Below are 23,787 nucleotides of genomic sequence, written 5' to 3'. Positions count from 1 at the left end.
TATAAATACCTCTTAAATATAAAATATAAAAACCCCTATAAAACCATTTAAAATCATCACAAAGCAATTTTAAGCCCACAGTGAACACTCCTAACAGCTAAAAAACCAAGTTATTAAAAGGCAATCGCATATCCTCATTGCAGATTCATTTTCTTCCATCTGATCAACTTCCACTTTCTACTTTACCCTAAATCTCTCCAAAATCTCCACAAAATTGTGAAAGTAGTCCTAATGTTTCTCTATTATTAGTACCAATATCGTGTGTATAAACATTTATATCTTTGTATACTACCAATAGGTACTTGACAAAATAAATAAATAGTTACTGGGTCCGCCCCCCCCCCCCCGATGTGTTCAAAATGAAATGACCACAAGCCTGGGAAAGCGGGAAGGCCAAATGACAGGGCTCAAACCGAGTTGCGTGTGAATGAAACCAAGAGTTTGGAAGTTGAAACCTGGCAACTGAATTTCTTTTTTACTTTTCGGTTTGAGAGGTTTCGCCGCTTCTTCATCCAGCCTGTGAAGCCCAGAGGTTTACATTAGGACATTCCAAAGGGGAGGAGAAACGCCTGAAGGAAATCATCTCCCTTCCATCCAGGGTCAGAAATAGCCCTGGGAAAGAAGTCCCAGACGAGGGAGGGAAGGAGGAAGAAGGAAGGAAAAAGGGAGGGGGTGGAATTGCTTGCGGCGGCGAAGGAGGAGGAGGAGGAAGGGGGGGCGGTGATAGGACGGGTAGGTAAGAGCGAGGGAGAGCGCCACGGGAGCAACAGAGAGCTAGGGTGGGAAGGGGAAGTTGTTTGGGCACGGAGGAAGAGCTTTCCGCCAACGGACGGCGGAGGGAGAGCAGTTAGGCTTTTACAAGCATTGGCGAAGACCGGGGGAGAATGGCAGCTTCCATACCGCGCCTGCAATCCGCCGCGGGGTTCAGTCTTCGCCGGGCCGCCGGGAAACTTCCCTGGAGCCTCCGGAGAGCCTGCAAGAGTCAAGCTGGCCACTAGAGGGCCGCCGCGGGCTGCTGCGACTGTCGACCCCGCGGCCACCGGGGAAGCTAGCAGTCGCCGCCGCCGCCACCGGCGGCGGGGCAAAAGGAAGTTCCTCACCCTCAGCCTTGCAGATCCAAACGGATGGCAAGGCTGAGATGCGGAGCGGGAGGCTCTTGGTGGATTCTCGCGCTGGCCCTTCTCAAGGTGGGTGACTGACAGGTACTCGCGAGGGGCCGGGTCAGGGGCTCGCCAGGTAGGGCGCGCATCCCCCTCGCCTCCTCCCACTCCGGCTCTTCCCATCAGTTCTCGCTAACTCTTCCCACGACTTTGCCCTGCGCGTCAGCACACTTTCAGAGACGAATTGAAGTTTTCCGCTTGGAAACTCCTAGCACCGGAGAGCACCTTTCAAAATCTAGTGGCTGAGTAATAGCTTCAGTCATTATTGGACGAAGACCGCCGCTCCCGCAGAGTCTGAAGGGACCTTGGAAGTCTTCTATTCCACCCTCCCTCCCTGCCCACCTTCCCTTCGTCCGGAGCATCGGGTACCCTTAAAGTGATATTTTTCTTCGGGCGCCAAAATCCAGGCGGTTTAGGAAGATACAAAAGTCTTAGGTCCGGTTATATTTTACAGCTTCGGTGTTACAAGTTACTCACACCTGCCAGCATAACACCAGGAAGAAGGGACAGTTCTGTTCCATGAATTTTAGTGGTGGTGGTTTTTTCTGGATTAATTAAGGTGCAACTTCCCTCAAAAATATTTCAGAATGATTGTGTTTGAAAATACAACCACTTTAGAATTTGCCCAGTTCTCATAAGTAAGGGTAAATAAGAAACAAAGCATTTATTTCTACATGGCCTATGTTGCTTTTTTTTATTGTTCTCCAGAGTGGTCTAGCTGCTCCAGTCAAATGCACCATCAACCAGACCGAATGGAAGGTCTCCAGCCAGTCGGTTTATCTCAGATGGAACAGTTTGGAAAACCCCTGTAATTTCAGCGTAATCTGCAGTTCCAGCAAAGTTTTATCCAGGGATTGCCAGGCCGTCCAGAAGGACAATGGCTCCTATGAATGCAACTTCAATGGCTTGGAAGCTGGGACTTTGTACTCACTCAGGATTGTTTCTCTCTCTGATGGAGAAACTAGCAATATCACTCTGCAAACAGGTACAGCTTGACTGATCATTTGGGAAATACTTAGAAGATGAGGAAGGATTTCTCCTATTCTATTTTCAACCTAATGCTAATCCTGAATTTGTAGACATTATTATTTAACTTGAAATTAATGAGAAAGGTTCCTTAAACAGCATCTCTTCCTTATCTTACTCACTGATTTCAAGAGATAAAGGACATGAAACAATATGATTTGAAATCTCTAAACACAAATATCTTGTAAACTAGATGACACTTTAACTGTGTAGCCTTTATCTCTATTCTTATTTACAAATCAGCCGTTCCTAATTTCTATAGCTGTTAAATTTTAACTCTAAGCATATTTCCTTTCATTGGGGTCTCCTTTGAGAATCTTTACAATTACATTACTTTACAATTACAATTACATTTATCAGCTTTTTCGAAATTACCAGTATTGCCCCATAGATATATTTAGCTATAATTACCAGCATCTCCAACAAAAATGGTCATCCTGGAGAGGGATTATCAGATTGGGGAATGGCTGTCTAGTTATGGATTTGCACAGGAAAGGTTGATTATTACTTATTTTTACATAAGTATATCTGATTTCATCCTAACCATATGAAAATAACTTTGAAAAAATATTGCCTCCTTGCCTAAAATGCTTAATCCAAATCACTTATAAAGCTCACATAGCCATGTAAAGTAGCAAAAATGGACAAGTGATCCTGAATCTATTTTTTAAAAAATCTGCAATTATTATTTCTATTAATTTTAATATGGGCATCCAGAATTGTACAGTATTTTTATAAGAGGATTTCATATATTCCAGTATATCTATATATTATATAATCCAGTATACTGGATTAAACTCACAATGTAAGCATTAACATTGTGTATATCTATAAATGGACTGGTAACATAAATATTACACATACATCTGCACTTCTTCTTATTCTAAATTGCCAACAAGATCAATAGATCTGTCTCTATCCATAAAGAACGTAAATTCTTTATCTAATATTAGAAATTCTTTGTTCCTTTTCTGATAAAGAGAGAGGGGGGGGCAACTAGGGATAGGATGAAGAAGTAGATCATCAGCAGAAAAAAAAGTACAGTAGTAAAATATAGAAACTTTCACTATCTGAACTGTGTGTGTGTGTGTGTGTGTGTGTGTGTGTGTATGTGTGTGTGTGTGTGTAGCAAAGTTTTCATTTCCTGACTTTCCTGAAAATACTTTTATAACATGATTTATGCCTAAATTAATATTTCAATTTGCCTTTTTCAATCTAATAGTAATATTAGAAATTGTTTTAATACACCTGTATTTATAATTATGCCCCAGGACAAGAATAAAATAAAATCGTATATGAAGATTTCATATAAGCTTTATATAATAGACAATGTAACTGTGTAAATACAGTAGCATTTAGTCAACATATTTTTAATTCAAGTCAATTATCTGGAAAGATAAAGATTCTATACTAAATAACGTCTATATTATTAAAGTTTAAATGAACAAATACCAAATGCAAAATAAAAATTGAATTAAGTGTAATGTCATGAAAGCATAGGGAATTTCTTTAAAATCATTACACAAAAGTGAAAAATAAAAGTTAACATCTTATTCTTGATAGAATATGTGCAACAAATTGTAAAATGTCTTTATAGAAATATTTGATATCCATGATATATCGCTTTTGGGCGCTTGCCAGTCAAGAAGTTTGCAACAATGCAAATGGTTTTTAAGTGTTTGCTTCCAGACCAGAGTTTTAGGCCAGGCACTTCCCAAACTCATTGTTCCTTTGTTCTAGCGGATGTCCAAAGGACTGAGTGTTTTGTGTTCTGAGCTAGATAGATTAGATAAAGACTGAATTTCTGAACTTCGCCTTCTACGCACGCAATCTTTTAATTTGCTTTAGGAGTTGTATCCCACCTCTAATTTGTCACTTGCAGATCTGTTTATATTAAGAGCTAGAAGATTATTATAGTATTTTTCTTCATCTATAGCTTCCAAAATTCAAAATATTTTATTTCCTCATTCCCTTAAAGTGGTTAGTCTGCTACTTATTCGGTAACGCTCACTCCTCTTCAAAGCTGAGGATAGGTTTGGAAGAAGGTTGTTTCTTTTGATCCAACTTCTACCAAAACTGAAAAACACATCTTCCAAAAAAATGTGTATGCTCTCTATTTCCTTAATGGCTCTAGGCAATTTATAAGATACAGTCACAGCACAATAAAAAGTACAGTACAATTTATAGTGATGATGATGATGTAGTAATTGGTGTGGGAGGGTTGTATGTTTGCATATATATTTTTTCTTTGCCAGAACAATTAATCTCACCAGCCCAATTAATCTCGGAATTATGTATATATGTATGTATGTATTTGGTTTGTATCCTTCTACTTTTCCCTTACCAACAACCTTGTGAGATAGATTAAGTTGAGAGACAATGACAGGCCCAAAGTCACCCAATGAGTCCCAAGACTGAGGGTGTTCCTAATTTTCAATCTCTTGTGCTGGCTGTGGAAACAGATACCATCAAAGACAGTCTGTGGCTTGCTGTCTTGCATTACAGCAGTTCCACCATCAGCTTTAGCTACCAAGTTATGGAACAATGTATTGTTTTAGTTAAGTATAAATCTAGGAGAATTATATCCAGAAAGAGTACATAATGGAGAGAATACAGTACAAAGATGAGATCAGATTGGCAGACTAGAGAGCAAACTTGCTTTTTTATGAATTTTGCTAGCCTTTTCCAGTGAGGAGCATACACGTTTCTCCTGAAGGGTTTTAATCTGGACTGTGATGTTTCCTGAGTTCATAAGAGTTGTAAGAGATAGCTGGTGGGATTTCATATTGGAAACACTCACTCTGAATTTTGTCATTATATATTCTTAATTTGTATAGTGAGGAAGGAAGTGAATTTGAAAGAAAACACCTATTGTAGCTGTCTTTAGGTCATACTTTTTCAACTAAGGTATTTCAGAAAGCATTTAAATAAGTTTGATAAGGGTTGGTTACTAACCAAAGCAGCACCTGTACAATAGCACAGAATGTTAATTAGGCTAAGATTGTCTTGTTGCCTTTATATTATAGTCACCTCCAAAGCAACGTCTTTTTCCTCCTTTCCCCACACTGTGGTTCTTCCTTTTACTGTGCAACCTAGCTGAAGAACATGCTCAGGCATAATCCCATCCTTGTATATTATATAGATGATCCTTGATGTTGAATAATTATTGTATTGTTTGTGGCATCCTTTATTCCTATCCGTTGAAAAAGAAAGGCAGGAACAAAATTATCTTTATTTAACTTTTTAACTTAGTTTTTAGTTAAAGTATTAAATTGATTGTAAGCATTTAGATTTATATATATATAAGCAAAAAGAAATGTGTATTATAGATAAGATTTTGCAGCTTTTAAATGTTCTTAGATCGGATAATTTAGCCTTTGTCACATCTTCCTTCTTCTAGTTCCCAAACATCTCATACCTGCTAGTCTACTTTCTTTATTTGATATGTGGTTGACAACAGTTTGGATCTTGAATAACAGCTATTCATACATTTATCTTTTATATAAAAATTATTCAGAGAGTTGCTGTCCTTTGCTTTGCTAATTTGCTAATTATGGGCTTTGCTAATTTGATTTCCACCTTGTTTGCCTTGTTTTTGCTTTTTGGGAAACTCATAGATCCATTGCCCCCTGCAAGATTTGAAATTAAGAAGGACAAAGTTACAACCACCACATTACAGGTTTGGTGGAGCCCATCGTTAGGGAAAGTGGATTGGTATGAGCTACAATTACTTAATGGCATCAAAAAAGTGGAGGAGATACAAGTTCCTGGAGCATTTCTAGAAGTGATCAGATGTTTGCCAATCTCATCCCCGGCAATAAATACACCTTAACCATCAGAGCAGTTGCTGGAAATAAAAAAAGCTCATCAGTTGACATCAACGGGTCTACTGGTAAGAATGCTGGTGATAATATTATATTCAACAATATTATTTCCCTTATGTTCATAATTTCTATTCCCACAACAAAAAGAGAACAAATAACAATTTCTTACACATAAAAGAATGTTGAAATGGTTTGTGAACAGCCACAGGCATTTGTGGGGTCCATGGGATGGCAAATGAGAAGACATGTATGCTGACATCATTTTGTAAATAAGGTGACTTACTTATGTACTTGCTTCATACATCAGGATGCAAGCATATGATTTGATTTAATTTAATTTAATTTAATTTATATATTAACTTATTATAATGAAATTTATTTATAATTTATATGTTCAGGCCACTCTGTTTTGCTGAGGACATTGCAGATAATTAAAATCTACCTTTTAGCAAAAAAAAAAAAAAAAGGCATCTAGTTATTTTAGAAATAGTAGTAAAGTGAGTTTTCTCACATTATTTATAGTAATAAATATACTGTACATTCAAATGCTATTTTCTATAATTATATATAAACTGTGACCCACACTATAGCATTGGAGGTGGGATGAAACTTGTCACTTCCATCGAATTACCAGAATTTCCTGCAATTACCAGAATCCATAGTCAAATGTTGACAAGATGGCTGGAAATGAAGGGCCTCATGGTTTGAGTTTTGGTTTGGAATGCTAAATTAGAGAAATTCTATGGCAGCAATTTCTCTTCTGTCACAAACCTGCCTGAATACATATCGATGGCAAATGCAATTACAATATAAAAAGAAAGAAACTGAACTGATATTGGACAGAATAATTCAAACAATGTCCTAACTGATGTTCCTTTCCCAAATAGTATGAAATCAAGTGATGCAAAAAGTTCAAAAAGTTTAGAAAATCATAGTTAATACTACAAATGTAATTTGATTGGAACAAAAGTAAGGTTTCATTAATGAAGTTAGTATATTTCTTGATGCATATGCTTTAATCTAAAAATTTTGAATATCTCTTCAGAACATAAATGTTTCACTGAAATCTAGTTAACTTTATTAAATAAAATGTAGATTTAAAGGAATATACTTAAGGCAGATTCTTGTAATATTCTATATATAAGCTGCTCCCTTTCCTTCTTTTAACAGTTCCTTCACCAGTCAAAAATATCAAGATCTTGAGTAAGATGCAGTCATTCTATATTTCGTGGTTGCCAGGAGCTGGTCATGTGGATCAATACAGACTGGTTTTGCTGGATAAAGATATTCTAATTCAACAGATGAATCTAGAGAAAGATAATTTGTCATACAATTTTACAGGATTAATACCGGGATATCTATATAATTTGACAATTATTTCCAAGGCTCAGGGGATGGAGAACTATAATGTAAGACTAGTAAGAACTGGTAAGATTTTATAAATCTTTTCCTGAATAAAATACTTAGTTAAAGGGTAAAACAAAGCCACTTTTTTCAAAATAAAACACAGGTTTATTCATATCTGTCCTTAAAATTAACAGCAATAGAATGTGGTATTCAAGAAATGCCCAGGATTTTAATAGAAAAAAGTGGTTTATGCCTTGAACTTTTCCAAAATAAGATTTTATTCTAATTTAGAATAATATATGCTTTCACTAAGGATTGTCCCATCCATCTCAGTTAAAGAGCTCTTAGTTCTCAACAAGTATTTGTCAGTTTCATGAGACAGAGACCAGATGAGGGTAAAGAAATATAATATAGTCAGCACTTGCCATTTTTAAATGTAAAAGTAGATATCCAAGAGTATCTTGTCATTTTTCATCAATGTTACCATTTCCGGTTTAGAAACTAAACTACTCAAAAAAATCCAGATAATTTTGAGAATACTGTAGTTAAATATTTAACACTTGTATTTTGTTCAAAATTCAATTCTATATGCAATATAAATACAAAGTTTACAATATTCAAAAGTGATAATTGTAATTGGACTGTGTAAGATATTTTATGAATTGTTACATGATTCACAATGCTTTGATCAATATATATAAATCTACGTCTAATCTTAAAAACTAAACTGATGTTAAACCAATGGAGCCTATAGACTATATATTCTTTATTACTATTTAAGTATTAATAATAAAATTATTTCCAGCTCAAAATATTTTTAATATAGAACTGTAAGGATTTGTAAAGCTTACTGATTTGTAAATAGATCAATTCAAAGAAATCCACAATAGTCCATCCTCACTATGATCATGCTATTGTAAGATGGTTCAGTGGGATCCAGAAGGAAATCCTACAATTTGCAAGCAGGAACTGAAGCTACACAGGAAATCACTGAACCACCACAGAATATTATGTTGAGAAGTGAGTTTTGTGCATGCCTACAATCTGTTGCAAGTATTTGGTCTACTGTGCTTTGCAACTAATTTTTTAAACTCTTTTTTTAATAGCTCCAGCCAAAGTCTTAGGTGTGATGGTTGCTAATGATGATACTCTGGATAAACTGAAAGTGTCATGGAAGAGACCTTTAGGGAACCTTGATTTCTACAATGTCACCTTATTTCAACATGGGTCTCTTAAGGAAAGTAAAATTTTACAAGCACAAGTCACACAGATTTATTTTGACAAGCTAATTTCTGGAAGTCTGTATGAAGTGAATGTCAATGCAATCAGTGGTGAATTATCCACCAAAGTGACAGCTCATGGAAGGACAAGTATGTTTCTAATTTTTCTAAACACCTTCTAATCCAATCAGTGTTTTGATTTTGGTGTGTGTGTGCCAATTGGTCTATGGGAAGTAAATACTATGGGTTGGGTTAAGATTACAGTTATACCAGTCCTACTTACCAGTATTTCAAAAGGAAACATTAATTAGTAAACCTTGAACTAAATGTGTGTAAAAGATTGCAATATTCCTGAGATACAATATTCTTATTTGTTATCAAAACTATTGTATGTCATCTTACAGTCTTATCTCTATAATAATTTATTTACCCTTCACCATAAAAATATAATGATATTATAAGTGGGATAGAGTTAAAGGGAAAGATTGCTAAAATTAAACAATGCTTAAAAATTTTCACTATAAATCCTATGCCCAGCTATTCTTCCCTAACTACGTCCCCAGTCTAAATGGAGAACCAGAATATGGCAGGAACCAAAATATATGGCAGGAAGAATATGTATTGTAGATAGAAAAAAGGGTTACTAACTCCTTCTCAAATGGTGATTCTATATTGCCAATGTGTTGCAAATCTTGCATTATATATGCAGAGGATTTTAAGTCAAAACTTTTGTCTTTGTAAAAATTTTCAAAAGCAATTAAATGTTTAGCAGTAAGACGCTACTGAATTACTGAATGCTAATAGAATAACAAACCAATTCCCTTTTATCTGTTATCATTTTGCATTCTGCATTTCAGTTCCCCAAGAAGTTTCAGAATTGAAAGTAGAGAGCACGGGTTGGTTGAGATGTCTGAAAGTAAGTTGGCTTCCCCCCATGGGAGACTGGGATAAATACCGTATTTTACTGTTTGACCGCACTACATTACTGCTAAATACTACTCTGGAGAAAGATAAAAGAGAATACATCATCAAGGATTTAGCACTTGTTCCTGGGAGACAATATGAGGTGGTTGTTGTTGTAGAAAGTGGAGGCTTAGAGAATAAAGCCCACTGCAAAGGCAGAACAGGTGAGAAATTTGTTTGTTTGGGTTGGGTTTTTTCCTATTATAAAAGAGAAATGTTGAAAATTTAAAAAGATTTTTTTTCCTGAAATGAGATTATGGAATACAAATACTAGTTGTATTTGAAGTGACTGTGAGGTACATAAAATATTTGAGACCTATTACTTTAAGCCAATTAAAGGAAGGCAGTTGACACTAAAATAAGCAATTGCTGTCAGTAGAAAGTTAAGAACTCCAATTTTACAAAAGGAAGGGAGTAGTCTGGAAAACAAAAGATAGGAGGGTGTATAAGAAGACCAGGGTCAGAAACCCTGCCTTATCTTACACCTCGTGTTGATTGTTTTTCCTGCTACGCCCTCACTTTTAATCCTTTAGACTTTATACACATTTTGACTTTTTGACTTTTTGTAATTATAAAGTGCACATTAATATGAGCTATAGAAATGTACCATTCCTGAACAAAAGAGAATTGTTGCAGTGAAAACAGACATACAGTGATACCTCATCTTACAAACCCCTCATCATACAAACTTTTCAAGATACAAACCCGGAGTTTAAGATTTTTTTGCCTCTTCTTCCAAATTATTTTCACCTTACAAACCCAAGCCGCCGCCACTGGGATGCCATGCCTCCGGACTTCTGTTGCTAGCGAAGCGCCCATTTTTGCGCTGCTGGGATTCTCCTGAGGCTCCCCTCCATGGGAAACACCACCTCCAGACTTCCGTGTTTTTGCGATGCTGCAGGGGAATCCCAGCAGCGCAATAATGGGCACTTTGCTGGCCATGGAAGTTTGGAGGTGGGGTTTCCCAGTGAGGGGAGCTTCAGCAAAATCCCAGCATCACAAAAACAAGAAAGTCTGGAGGTGGGGTTTTGAGGACTTCAGTGTTTTTGCGATGCTGCAATTTCGCTGAGGCTCCCCTCTCTGGGAAACCCCACCTCTGGACTTCTGTTGCCAGCAAAGCACCCATTTTTGCGCTGCTAGGATTCACCTGCTGGGATTCCCCTGCAGCATCACAAAAACACGGAAGTCCGGAGGTGGTGTTTCCCATGGAGGAGAGCCTCATGGGAATCCCAGCAGTGCAAAAATGGGTGCTTTGGTTGGCAAAAGGGGTGAGTTTTGGGCTTGCACACATTATTGATTTGATTGGATTGGATTGGATTGGATTGGATTGGATTGGATTTGTATGCCGCCCCTCTCCATAGACTCGCTTTTCCATTGATTCCTGTGGGAAACATTGTTTTGTCTTACAAACTTTTCACCTTACAAACCTCGTCCCAGAACCAATTAAGTTTATAAGACGAGGTATTACTGTATTTTTATTATACCTTTTCTTTACATCTGACCACACGAAAGCTTAATTCATCATACATCTAATTGAGTCAGTCACTAATATAGATGTATCTACTTATCACTGTTTTTAATTATACTGCCACACTAAATATACTTTTTGCAGTGGGAGTACTTGAAGATTCTATGATATCCTAACTATCTTTGTATTCTTTAAGAGAGGTTCCATAACCATGTGTAAAAATATGGGAAAGACCTTGAAAGAATGGTCAGATGAGAGACAGCATAGTTTGCAAGTGGATAGGGGGTGAGGCAAGAGGTTCAGGAGACATTGCTTCCTAGTTTCTCACACTTTTAAGAGGAAAATGCAGAAGATTGTATTTTGAGGCTTGCATGATCAATGTTGGCTTCATGGCCTGAACTAGACAAAAATCACTACAGTAAAGCCAGACACACAGAATCTTGCAAGTTTGAAAATATAATCTTCTCTTCTGTCTGCTTTTCATTGCCCAAAAGGGGGGATACCATGATCCAGTTGCTGGCTATGCTCTTTCTTACTGACCTTTCTCTTGGCAGCTTATCTTTAGCCAATCTCCCAAGGTCTTTCCCACATGCTATTTCACCATGAGATCAAAGCCCTTCTCTGTGTGCATTATCTCTTTTCTATATGAATGAAAATATTCATGTTTTTGATCAAATAGTCATACCTGATTTTTTAATTGACTCTGTGGATACTCCCAGTTATAATGGCTTGGCTACTGCAACTGTATTGTTAAATCATGAATGCTGGCATTTTTCTTTTCTTTTTTTCTTTTTTCTTTTGGTTTTTTGTTTTGTTTTAAAATGGATTACTTGGTTATACATCTCCACAGCATAGCTGACTAGGTAGAGTTGCTGTAGTCATAACTGAGTCTTTTAAGAGCTAATTTACCTTCCCTTCTCTAGTATTAGTTGAATGGGGTCATTTACTTTTATTGGTGTTTCCACAACATCCTAATTATCCTTTCCCATTGATTTAGCTTTTTGTAGGATCAAAGCCACTGTGGTTTCAAGAATAAATGCTCAATTTGTTCAATAGCCTCATCAGAATAAAGACAACTCCCACAAGCTTTTTCCTCAGTTTGAAGTCTCTCATTAAATGTCAAATTCTAAATAATATAGCTCCCTGGCAGATGGAATGGAACTGTGCTCAGCACTTAAAGCATACCTCTTCTAACACTAACTCAGTAGCTTACAGACATAAACAGAGGGGGGGGGAATTAAAATAACACATTGGCCTGAAAAACTAGCGCTACAATCTGTGAAACCAGGCTCACTTAGGAAAGAAATTATTTTTACTTATGAGTAACGTCATAGCTCAGTTGGTAGACAACACACATAAATTCTTTTTCAACCATAGCATTACAACTAACTGTATCTGTAATGTGTTTCTTCACAACTTTGTCAAAGCAGCATCCCTAACTCTTTTTCAAAATGCAGCTCCTCATAAAACCTCAGTATTGTAAGGGTATTTATTTTTCTCCCACAGCTCCGCAGCCAGTTCTTCAGCTTCGTGTGAAGCATGCTAATGAATCATCTCTAACAATCATGTGGGCGACCCCTCAGTCTGACTGGGATCACTATGTAGTTTCACTGGGACACCGGTCCCTCACAATTGTTAACAGGGCTCTGGCTAAGGAAGCCAAAGAGTTCACTTACACTGATCTGTCTCCTGGACGAAAGTACACTGCTAATGTCACCACCATAAGTGGGGATTTAAGTAACTGGACTTCAATTGTGGGTCATACAGGTACCATACTATTGACATATTATTGGTTCTGGGGGGTTTTCAACCAAAAAACATTGTATGGTTTTCTTAGTCATTGCTTTTCAAACTTCATCTCTTCTATAAAACAGAAATTATGTCTACTCAGAATATAAAATGATGAAGAGCTATATTTGATCCAAAGCCATATATGGCTCATAGACCAGAACTGGGACTGGCAACTTGATGGTTAAATGAAATTGTGTTTATGCTCTTACCTCTCTGAGACCGCCTTCTGCTGCACGAATCCCAGTGGCCGATTAGAGTTGGCCTTCTCCGGGTCCCGTCGACTAAACAATGTCGTCTGGCAGGACCCAGGGGAAGAGCCTTCTCTGTGGCGGCCCTGGCCCTCTGGAATCAACTCTCTCCAGAGATTTGAACAGCCCCCACCCTCCTCGCCTTTTGTAAAATGCTGAAGACCTATCTTTGTCGCCAGGCGTGGGGATAATTATCACCTTCCCCCCCCCCTTTTTTTATTATGTTTTCGGCCTTACTATATGATGGATTAGGTTGAATGTGTATGATTGTATAGTTAGGGATTTTACTATGTTATTAATGTTTTTTTAATTGATTTAATTTCTCTACTATTGGATTTGTAATATAGTGTATTACTGTTATGTTGTGAACCATTCCGAGTCTTCGGAAAGGGGCAGCATACAAATCTAATAAACTATAACTACCGTAACTATAAATAAGGACTACCTTTATCTACCATTCTAGATGTTTGAAGGATCTCAGAAGCAGAGCAGGAGCCAAAGCACTTTCAATTTCATTCATCAGCCTAATAATAATCCACCTGGAGATAAATGTCTAGCCATCACAAGAATCAGCCCCTGATAGGTTGATGCTTTACGAATTTGTCACTTTAAGGCAATTCAGTTGGCAGTTCTCAGTACATTTTGTGGTAGTGAATCAAATATAAAATCTTACTCACTTTTTTGCCTCTAAAGGCATACCAATATGGCAACATTTCCCTAGAGAGGAATTACTTTAGAACTAGTCATTTTCTTTACCTTTTTCTGCAAATTTTCTAGCTGTTCAATATTTAGTTTCTATATCTAGTATTTCAGGGATTATAATACCTGGGATCTATACAATATTACCAGCTTGGGTTTGCACATGCAATATGTTTTTATAGCATTTGTTTGATATGTTGATATTGTCCTTGAATTTTGGCAACTGCAATATCTCTGTCCTGGACAATTTTTGCCAATAAGATATAAACACATATACGCAACATTTTGTAGTTTTGCCCAGTGCCCATCATGGTTTACACTGAACTCCAATCACTTGCCTTTACATGTTCCTCCAATGTGAAGAGGTCCTTTTGCAAATTTTCATCAACTCTTTTTTAAAAAAAAGAAAACCCCACCCTTTAATTGCTGGTTTTGTATGCAAATACAATCACCTCACTCCTCACCCATGACTTCACATTCCTTAATTATTAAATTATAAAGTTCAGTTTATTGCAACCCACAATATTTACATATTAAATTGTAATAACTATATACATATTCTTACAACTGCTTCTTTAATTAGTTTCTGCCCGTAAGCAGAACTGTCCTCTCATGCTGTGACTTTTATTTAAGAATTCTCAGTGAAAAACTTCATTAAAAGGCTTTTGAAGTAAACTGCAAGCAAACTATATTCATTGGATCATGGTATCCATGTGATTTTTTTGAAATTTTACAGGTTGGCTCGCATCAAGATGGCATTTTTATTAACATATGTAGACTCCTATAAGGAATAAAAGTGTTGTGACCAGTGCCCTTTTTAATAAATCAGTATTATTAATAAACTAAAGAGATCTGCCTATACTTGTTTTTACTTGTTGTTTGGAGTCTGGAAGGAGTTGAACGGCTTATAAATCTAATAAATTAAATTAGATTAAATTAAATTACCTGGCAAAAGTATATATATGTTCCACTCTCCAGTACTAAAATTGATTCTAAGAGCTTGGTGTTCCCAAGAGACCAGTAATTTTCAAATTTCAGAAACATTTCAACCATTTGAACATATGACCATGTACAGGTAATCCTCAACTTACAGCAGTTTGTTTGGTGATCATTCAAAGTTATAACAGCATTGAAAAAAGGTATTTTTCACACCCGTTGTAGCATTCCCCATGGTCATGTGATCAAATTAAACTTGGGTTTAATTGTGGTGGCAGGTTGAGGGCTACCTCTAATTTATTAATTTATTGATACTAACCATACTTTTAAGAACCTCTTTATGGATTTTACTTGTATAATATTGAACTTTTATGTAAACATAAACCATAATACTATTCATTAACCATAATGCTAATCTTCCAGTTCCAGCACAAGTGATGAGCTTAAATGTTGCAAACCAAGGAACAACCAACAGTCTATTCACCAACTGGATAAGGCCAAAAGGAGATGTAGATTCATACCAAGTGTTGGTCATTCATGAAAATGTTGTCATAAAAAATGACACGGTTCCCAGTGATACCCTTAAGTACCACTTCCAATCCTTAAAACCTGGAGGACTCTATTCAGTAGTTGTTACCACTGTTAGTGGAGGAATATCTTCCAGACAAGTAATTGCTGAAGGAAGAACAGGTAAGTAGGGAATGTATATATTTATTCATGAGTGACTATATTAAGATGATTAATCATGTCTGTACTTCAGAGAGAAAACTAAATCAGCAATACTTTAAAATTGTGGGTTCTGTTTAGTCAGGTGGCTTCTGACTAAATTGTCTGGGTAGAAGCTGCTTGGAAGGACTTGAGTAGGAGGCTAGCAAGTCAAACAATGTCTGGAAAAGTCTAGTGACTGGACCAGCAAATAAAAATTAACTCTGGAAAAAAGGCAATGTAAATCGATTCCATATTGCTCCATATTCGAATCCATTAAATCATCAGGAATAAATCTCAACTGGGATAGCAATAGCAATCGCATTTAGACTTATACACCGCTTCGCAGTGCTTTACAGCCCTCTCTAAGCGGTTTACAGAGTCAGCATATATTGGCCTCAACAATCTGAGTCTTTTATTTTATCCACCTCGGAAAGATGGAAGGCTGAATCAACCTTGAGCCTGGTGACATTTGATCTGCCAAACTGCTGGCAACTACCCTGCAGTACTGCACTCTAACCACTGCGCCACCGTAATAATAGTTATTAATAATAGGTCCAATAGTGGTTGTGGAGGCAGTGATGATGATAACTGAAAATGTCTTCATGTTAAAGAAAAATATTCCTCGATATATAACTTGGTGCTCAATAATCATGCTGGCTGGGGTATAGAACTGGCTAACATGTCTGGTGATGGTTGAATAATATTTGAGAGGTTGTGGTTTGCTTTAAAGGCTAAGGACTCTGAAGCATTCTTCAACTGGAGCATAGAGTGAGGTAAGAAAAAGAAATCTTTACTTTTTTCTTGGAAGATAACATGCGAGTATAATTACAGATCACTAGCCAGTTCAATGTAGCAGTTAAGGCATTGGAGTAATAACTGATATACTCTGAGTTCTCGTTCTGCTTAGGCATGAAGCCAGCTGGGCGACCTTCAGCTAGTCAATTCTCAACCCTAAGAAATGGGCGGTAGCAAATGTCTTCTGAAATTGTGTCTTAACACTTGCAAGGATTTGTCCTACCAGTCACCAGAAGTCAACACTGATTTGAAGGCAATCTCTCTCCCCCCCTGACCCCCCCCACCCCCCCTAAAAAAAATTTCAGGTCTTCTGAAAATTCACCCAACCCCACAAATTGAAACTGTTTTCTTCAAATTGACATTTTTCAGTATTTTCAAATGAAAATAATGAAATATTTGTTCATTGAACTTTATTCACATTTGTATCAGGGATCTTCAACTTAGGTGAAAAGGCACCATCATGTACACACTCTTTCCTTTTAAGAATAATGTTGCTTTGATTTTTTAAATGGAGGTTTCAGAAGAACATATAATGAACACTCACAAACATTTGACTTTTAAGAAAACTGGACAGTAGTCTGGTGAATTTCTTAAGTGATAGGTAGAATGCTTGAATTAATGCTTTTCAATTACAGAATTTATATATTATAAAAGCCTAAATTTTAGTAGAGTCAGGCATTTTGAGGATATATACTTTTATTATATGATTCAGGTAATTATTGAAAGAAACTTGAAAAACAAATGTGAAAAGAATTAAACTTCATTCTCAGATAAAACGTTCATACGTCTTTCCACTAGAGGGCAGGCAACTTCACAATTTATAAATGATGTATGTATTAATGTTTATTTCTGCAACATTTTGTGAAAGTGAGGTATTATGTTTCAGCACCTCTAAAGGTTTGGGTGATCATTTTGCTTTTTTATAGATGAACAACTGTAAATAAGATTCCTTTTATTTATTTGTGTGTGCATGTTTTAAATGAATGTTTAGTGCCTAAGCTCTTCTGAGTGTCCAAAACATTTAATTAAGTTCGTAGAATAGAGAGCTTTGTGAATGCCACAATCAACATTAAGATCATAGGGCTATTTTAGCCCCCATTCCAAGATTGTTTTAAGCTAAACTAATTTCCCCCTAATCAACTGTGTCACATATAGGGACAATGGAGGCTTAACCGTTCATTTCTACTGTATACAGTATTAGAAACAATATTTAGAGTAGAGTAAGTTATCTCTGCTTTTTTCCTCTGTTTTGTTTTTCATTTCCTTGTGGCCATATAGCAACATATAGTGGGGCAGGAGGAATAAGCAGCTCCTTTCTCTTCTCCTGGAGTAACAATGATCCCAATCAGTTCATTACATCTTTAGTTCATTTTTTTCTCCATGACATTACTTGGAGGGACAACTCTGTGGTGGACGGAGGCTATTTGACTAGAGAGAAGGGTCACCACTTTCAAAACACTTTTTGTAATTGTAATTCTGCAATCCTAATGTCCCTCCATGCAACAGATTATCCCTAAGGGAACTGATTCTCAGTAGAAAAAGAGAAAATCCCCCTGCCCAGTGACTTTGTCAGAAACCAGATGAGAAGGTTAGATAGAAATGGTGATCACGTGACTCTGGGATACTGCAACAGTCATAAATACATGCCAGTTGCCAGCTCTCAAATTTTGATCATGTGACTGTGAAGATGTTACAACACTTGTAAGTGTGAGGACTAGTTGTAGGTCACTATTTTCAATGACATTACAACTTCTAACAGTCACTAATTGAATGATTATAATTCATTATAATTATAATACCAGTAGCCTTCTATAGAAAAGGAAAGAAGAATCTCATGGAAACCTAAAAACTATCAACTAGCTTTGCATAAACATTCTCGGATCAGAGTTCCACTTCAGGACTGGGATCTAAAAATGCTTATGCAATAACACATTTTTGTCATTTTTAGGTGTCACAAAATTCTCTGTTGTTATAAATGTGGACCTTATCAGGAAACTTTCTCTGAACACCTGGTAAACTGAGAACTTTCTGTTGCTTTGATGTGCAGTTCCTTCCAGTGTAAGTGGAGTCACGGTCAACAATTCAGGGCGGAGTGATTATTTGAGTGTTTCCTGGCTGCCAGCTGCAGGGGATGTGGATAGCTACATGGTGACCCTCTCTCACGGAGGTCAGACTGTTCATGTCATCACCATTGCAAAATCCACCAGCGAGTGCTCCTTCAACACTCTCATACCGGGTCGTCTCTATGATGTGACGATAACAACCAAGAGTGGGAAATATGAAAATCAGTCTTTCTGTCAAGAGAGAACAGGTAAACAACAGCTGAGGGAAGACACTTGAATGTATTCAGCTGGATCTAACATAGATCTATTGCAAAAGCTTGTAGGTATGTTTGAGATAAACATGCATGCTCCCACACACACCCATGTAGCATCTCTCCTTGAGCTGTGTGCTATATCAGTGTTTCCCAACCTTGGCAACTTGAAGATATTTGGACTTCAACTCCCAGAATTCCCCAGCCAGCAAATGCTGGCTGGCTGGGGAATTCTGGGAGTCGAAGTCCAGATATCTTCAAGTTGCCAAGGTTGGGAAAGACTGTGCTATATAATGTCAAGAAAGGAACAAGCAACAAGCTTTGCTCTTAAGTGACTGGCAAAATATCAGTTTGAACTGTCTGCTTGGTAAATTGTTGCATTATAAGAATTTTTTGTGAAAAAAATTGTTGTTGTTTTAGAAAATTTTATTTATACATATATACAAAACACAAAAGACAAAATATGTTTAAAAACATTGGATGTTTGTGTAGTAAATCTATTTTCCATTTCTTATTGTGCTCACAACCTATTACATAGCTATTTTTAATGTATTGTTATTAACAGTTTTTATACATCGGTCTTACTTCTGTATCTATTTTTTCTTAACCCTTTATCACTATGAAATATCTTTTATTTTCCTCTTTTTTTTTTACTATATATGTATTTTCTATTACTAACTATACACTGGTTACATTTTTCCTTTTTTCCAACAGTCATAATATTCCGACTTTTCCTTGTTTTTTAATTCCCATGTTAGTTTATCCATTTCTGTGCACATTATTATTTTCTCTATTACTTCTTCCTCAGTCGGTACATTTTCATTTTTCCAATATTGTACGGATATAATTCTTGCCGCAGTTGCTATGTGTAAGATTAGATATATCTGACTTTTTTCAAATTTTTCACACATAATTCCCAGTAAAAAGAGCTCCATTTAAAAAATTATTTTCCTTTCTAAGATTTTTTCTAACCAATTTTTATTTTTTCCCCAGTAGCTGTTTGCCTTTTCGCAACGGCACCATAACTGGTAGTAAGAACCAAATTCTGTTTTGCTGTTTTGCTATTGTTAAAGACCATTAGGAATTAACAATAAATATATATTTTCATTCAGAATATACTAGGGTATATTGGATATTGGATATTGGATACTAGGGTAGATGAAAACAAAAGTGTTGTTTTTGAGTATTGCATACTATGTTATCATATTATATACACTTCAGAATACATTTAATATTTTTCTAATAAAACAATATAAAAACAGTGAATTGCACTATAGAATCAAAAGGTTTGCTGTTATAAGAGGGAATACTAGTTTCTAACAGAATAAATTCAAAAAGGCCAAAAATATAGAACCACTTATTCTCCCATTTAGATCAGTGTGATATTATGAAAGAAATGTTTGTAATTATATATTATTGTATGTTCTAATGAAAAACTAGGCTCCAATCAACAGTTTACAGAAACAGGTTCTAACCCTTAGTAAATAGAGTAAACCAGAATATCTCCGAGACCGCCTCCTGCCTCCCAGCGACCGATTAGGTCCCACAGAGTGGGCCTTCTCCGGGTCCCGTCAACTAAACAATGTCGGTTGGCGGGCCCCAGGGGAAGAGCCTTCTCTGTGGCGGCACCGGCCCTCTGGAACCAACTCCCCCCGGAGATTAGAACTGCCCCTACTCTTCCTGCCTTCCGTAAACTCCTTAAAACCCACCTTTGCCGTCAGGCATGGGGGAATTGAAACATCTCCCCCTGGGCATGTTTAATTTATATATGGTATGCTTGTGTGTATGTCTGTTAGTATATGGGGTCTTTTTAAAATCTTTAAATATTTTAAATTTGTCAGATTATTTATGATTTGTTTCCACGTGTTGTGAGCCGCCCCGAGTCTTCGGAGAGGGGCGGCATACAAATCTAAGTAATAAATAAAATAAATAAATAATAAATATTTAAGAAACCTGTAGTGTTTAAAATGTACTCCAAAACTAACTATGCATTTACTATTTGAATCAGAAGTAGTGAGTAGCTGTGTTCTGGCCAGCTAATTAGTGGTGAATTGTGTGGGTGAGGGGGAGATAAATGGGACTCAGGTGGCAAGCACTTTTGTCCTGGCCAATTGGCTGGCAGTGTTGAGGTTGTGAATAATCTCTGACCAATTGACTGGCTGTCAATTTGGAGAAAAGTGGGACTCAGCCAGCATGAACATTATGACTGCTAAACATAGGGAGCTGCAGTTAACCACCTGGTAGACATCCATGGACCATTGGTGATTCAGAGATCAGAATTTGAAAATACTGTCTCAGCAGCTGCATGAATGATTATATTAAGCAGACAAATATAGCTGGGAATCAGAAAGAGTGAAATAAAATTAAAATGCAATAATTGCTGGTTGCAATAATTTAACGAAAGCATATACAAACACACACACACAGAGGGGTGGGTTCTAACTTACCTCACCACCGGTTCGCTTTCTCCCAGGCTGCATGGGTGCACACATGTGCCAAATCCCCAGCTTCTGCATATGTGCAGAAGCAAAAAACAGCTTCTGTTCATGCCCAGAAGTCAAAACCAAGATGGCCAGCTGGTGATTGCTTCCAGTTCGGTGAGCAGGGGGAAATTCCCACTACTGGTTCTATAGTACCAGTCCGAATCAGAAGATAGTTAGTTAGTTAGTTAGTTAGTTAGTTAGTTAGTTAGTTAGTTAGTTAGTTAGTTAGTTAGTTAGTTAGTTAGTTAGCTAGCTAGCTAGCTAGTTAGATAGATGAGAGAGAGAGAGAGAGAGAGAGAGAGAGAGAGATAATTAGGCAACAACTTATTATACAACTTTTGAAACTTGACAACTTATTTTATTCATTCATACTACAGCCCTGAGAAATCAGTCATTCATATTGACAATGATAAAAGTAGGATTTTGCTCAGTTTTTACATATCCAAACAAATAATTTTGGCCTAGATAAGAAGACTCATTTGTAATGTTAGCACTCAAAATTGCTGGCCTAGAACCAGATTCTCATCATCTACTATCTACCCAGCATGAGATTGTCTATCAGATAAATTTTACCATATACTGTACAACTATAGGAAGGCCAGGATGATGGTCCTTTTCTTAGAGTTGACCTATACACATTTCTTTCTCAAATTATTTTGAGTGTGTATTGACATTTACTGTATCAGATGTAATAGCACACTGAAGTACATTTTATCTTTTCAGTTCCCTCAAAAGTCCAGGGACTCACAGTGAGCAATTCTGCAAGAAGTGACTATTTAAAGGTATCTTGGCTACATGCCACTGGAGACTATGACAGTTATGAAGTGATAATCAAGCACAACAATGATTTCATTCAAACGAAAACTATCCCCAAGGATGTCAATGAATGTGTATTCACTAACCTGATTCCAGGAAGGCTTTACAGTGTAACTGTTTGCACAAGGAGTGGAAAATATGAAACCAGTGAAAGGGCCAATGGAAGGACAGGTAAGTGAATGTTCAAAGGCGATGCAAATAAGCTATAATTTTAAATTAAAAATTTAAATATTACACACCTGAACTGAGGATCTTATCAATTGAACTATTTTCCTAGGTAAAGAAAGATCAACACCATACTGTATTTCAAGCGCCTGTCTTATCATTTGATAAGTAAACTCATGCAGTTGTACTTATATACTGGGTTGCCATCTGTTTCAAATGGTGTAGCAACTTTTGCTTGAGCAGGCTGTTGGACTAGATGACCAACAAGGTCTATTCCAACTCTCACTATGTAACACAAATCTTGTTCCCAGCTTTTAAATGTTATATTTCAATTGCTTATGTCTAAAACAAATTAAAAATTGCTTACATTCATCATAAACTTTGCTTTTGTGACCACGGCAATGAAAATTATGCATTTTTACTATAGAAACAGATGATTTTGCATCTTCTCATTTATACAGTCAGACTAAGAACACTATATGCACTGCAAATTTATACAGATTACCAAAAACTGTTCAGAAGTGTGCAGTTTTCCGAGATTTACAACTATACAGCAAATCAGTTTCATGAATCAATCCCCAAATATAGTCACCCATCATGTTTTTGTTTCCTTGATCTGTGACTTGGACGCTGTCATCTAATAAGTTCCATTGCTGGAGCTTTGATGTCAGAAGCTCAGTGTTGGACTTGGTGAGACCAAGGTCTCTGATCAGATCATTGAGGTCTTTTTGGTTAGGGTAGTATGGCTTCCGCTCCTCATCTGCATATGAAGAGAAATCGTGATCTTCAATGTCTTCCACGGTGTCTGACCTGCTGCTTTCTTTTGAAGGTGGTGTAGCTTTATCTGGAGGTGTTGGTACAGGAAGTTCAGGGCAGTGTGGTACTGGGGCAATAGATGAAGGAATGTCAGGATACGTTACAGGCGGTGCATTTTTGCCAGTGCGACGTTTGGAAGGGTCCACCATGCAGAAGTAGCAATTTGTTGAGTGATCAGTCGGTTCATGTCAAATTCTTGGGATAGCAAAATGCATGGCTCTCTTCTCTCCCCTGTACCAACCTATAAACAAACAAAATTAAATTTGGATTGAGAATTTGATTTAGGCCTATTTCACACTAATGGCTAGTGATATTTACAATATTAACACAGTTAATGTGCTATTTAAGAGAGTACCATTTATCTACTTACCTTCAAGAGTTTTCTTGCACTGCTCATGTGTGAAATGAGGAGCCCATGGTTCGTCTTGGTCACCAACAGGCATGCCGAAGTATGCTTTGTAGGCCTCACACATCTTAGCAGATGCTTACACAGAGTACTTTTTCAGTCTTGTCTTTATAAACTGGCCACATACATAGCAAAATGCGTCTGCTGGATGTATGCAACCTCTTGATGCCATCTAAATTGACTACATTGCTGTGTACTGTAAGGAAAAAGGATGTCTCTTCAAACTTGATAAAAATGGTCTTTATTCCATGCAGTATTAAAGTACAAGAGTGTACTGTACTGAGGATTCAGCAGAGCAAGATTGATCACCCGGTACCAGAGTAACACACAATATATACATTTACATTCCTAAGCTCCTCCTGTAATGGGTGTGGGGTGAAGTGTGAATACTGTCGTTATCAGAATCTGAATAGATATTGAATTCACACCTGTCTGTCTAGGTCAATTCCCCTTTGTCTGTGATGGCCATTGCCCACTTACTATACAATCCCAATCAATTAGATCCTGTCTCTCCGTCTCTCAGGAAGTGCTAGAGTGACCCTATATAACTGTAGTTATACAGCTACCTACAATTCTGTACAGTCCCAGAAAGTTCTAGATAA

General features: G+C 37.0%; 1 protein-coding gene across 1 annotated transcript in view; it reads left to right on the top strand.

Moving 5' to 3' along the window:
* Positions 1 to 878: 878 nt before the first annotated feature.
* Positions 879 to 23,787, top strand: part of PTPRB (protein tyrosine phosphatase receptor type B) — a 92,856-nt gene continuing 69,947 nt past the window's right edge. The window contains 11 exon segments of the mRNA XM_070755704.1: positions 879 to 1,187; positions 1,869 to 2,145; positions 5,804 to 5,953; positions 5,956 to 6,078; positions 7,181 to 7,438; positions 8,464 to 8,727; positions 9,435 to 9,704; positions 12,515 to 12,775; positions 15,106 to 15,372; positions 18,233 to 18,496; positions 21,706 to 21,969. Coding sequence (XP_070611805.1) covers positions 1,125 to 1,187; positions 1,869 to 2,145; positions 5,804 to 5,953; positions 5,956 to 6,078; positions 7,181 to 7,438; positions 8,464 to 8,727; positions 9,435 to 9,704; positions 12,515 to 12,775; positions 15,106 to 15,372; positions 18,233 to 18,496; positions 21,706 to 21,969 — 2,461 coding nt within the window. The 5' untranslated portion in view covers positions 879 to 1,124.

This window comes from Erythrolamprus reginae, chromosome 6 (assembly GCF_031021105.1).
Source record: "Erythrolamprus reginae isolate rEryReg1 chromosome 6, rEryReg1.hap1, whole genome shotgun sequence".
Classification (NCBI taxonomy): domain Eukaryota; kingdom Metazoa; phylum Chordata; class Lepidosauria; order Squamata; family Dipsadidae; genus Erythrolamprus; species Erythrolamprus reginae.
The sequence above is the reverse complement of the archived record's forward strand: the minus strand, read 5'-3'. Positions and strand labels throughout refer to the sequence as shown.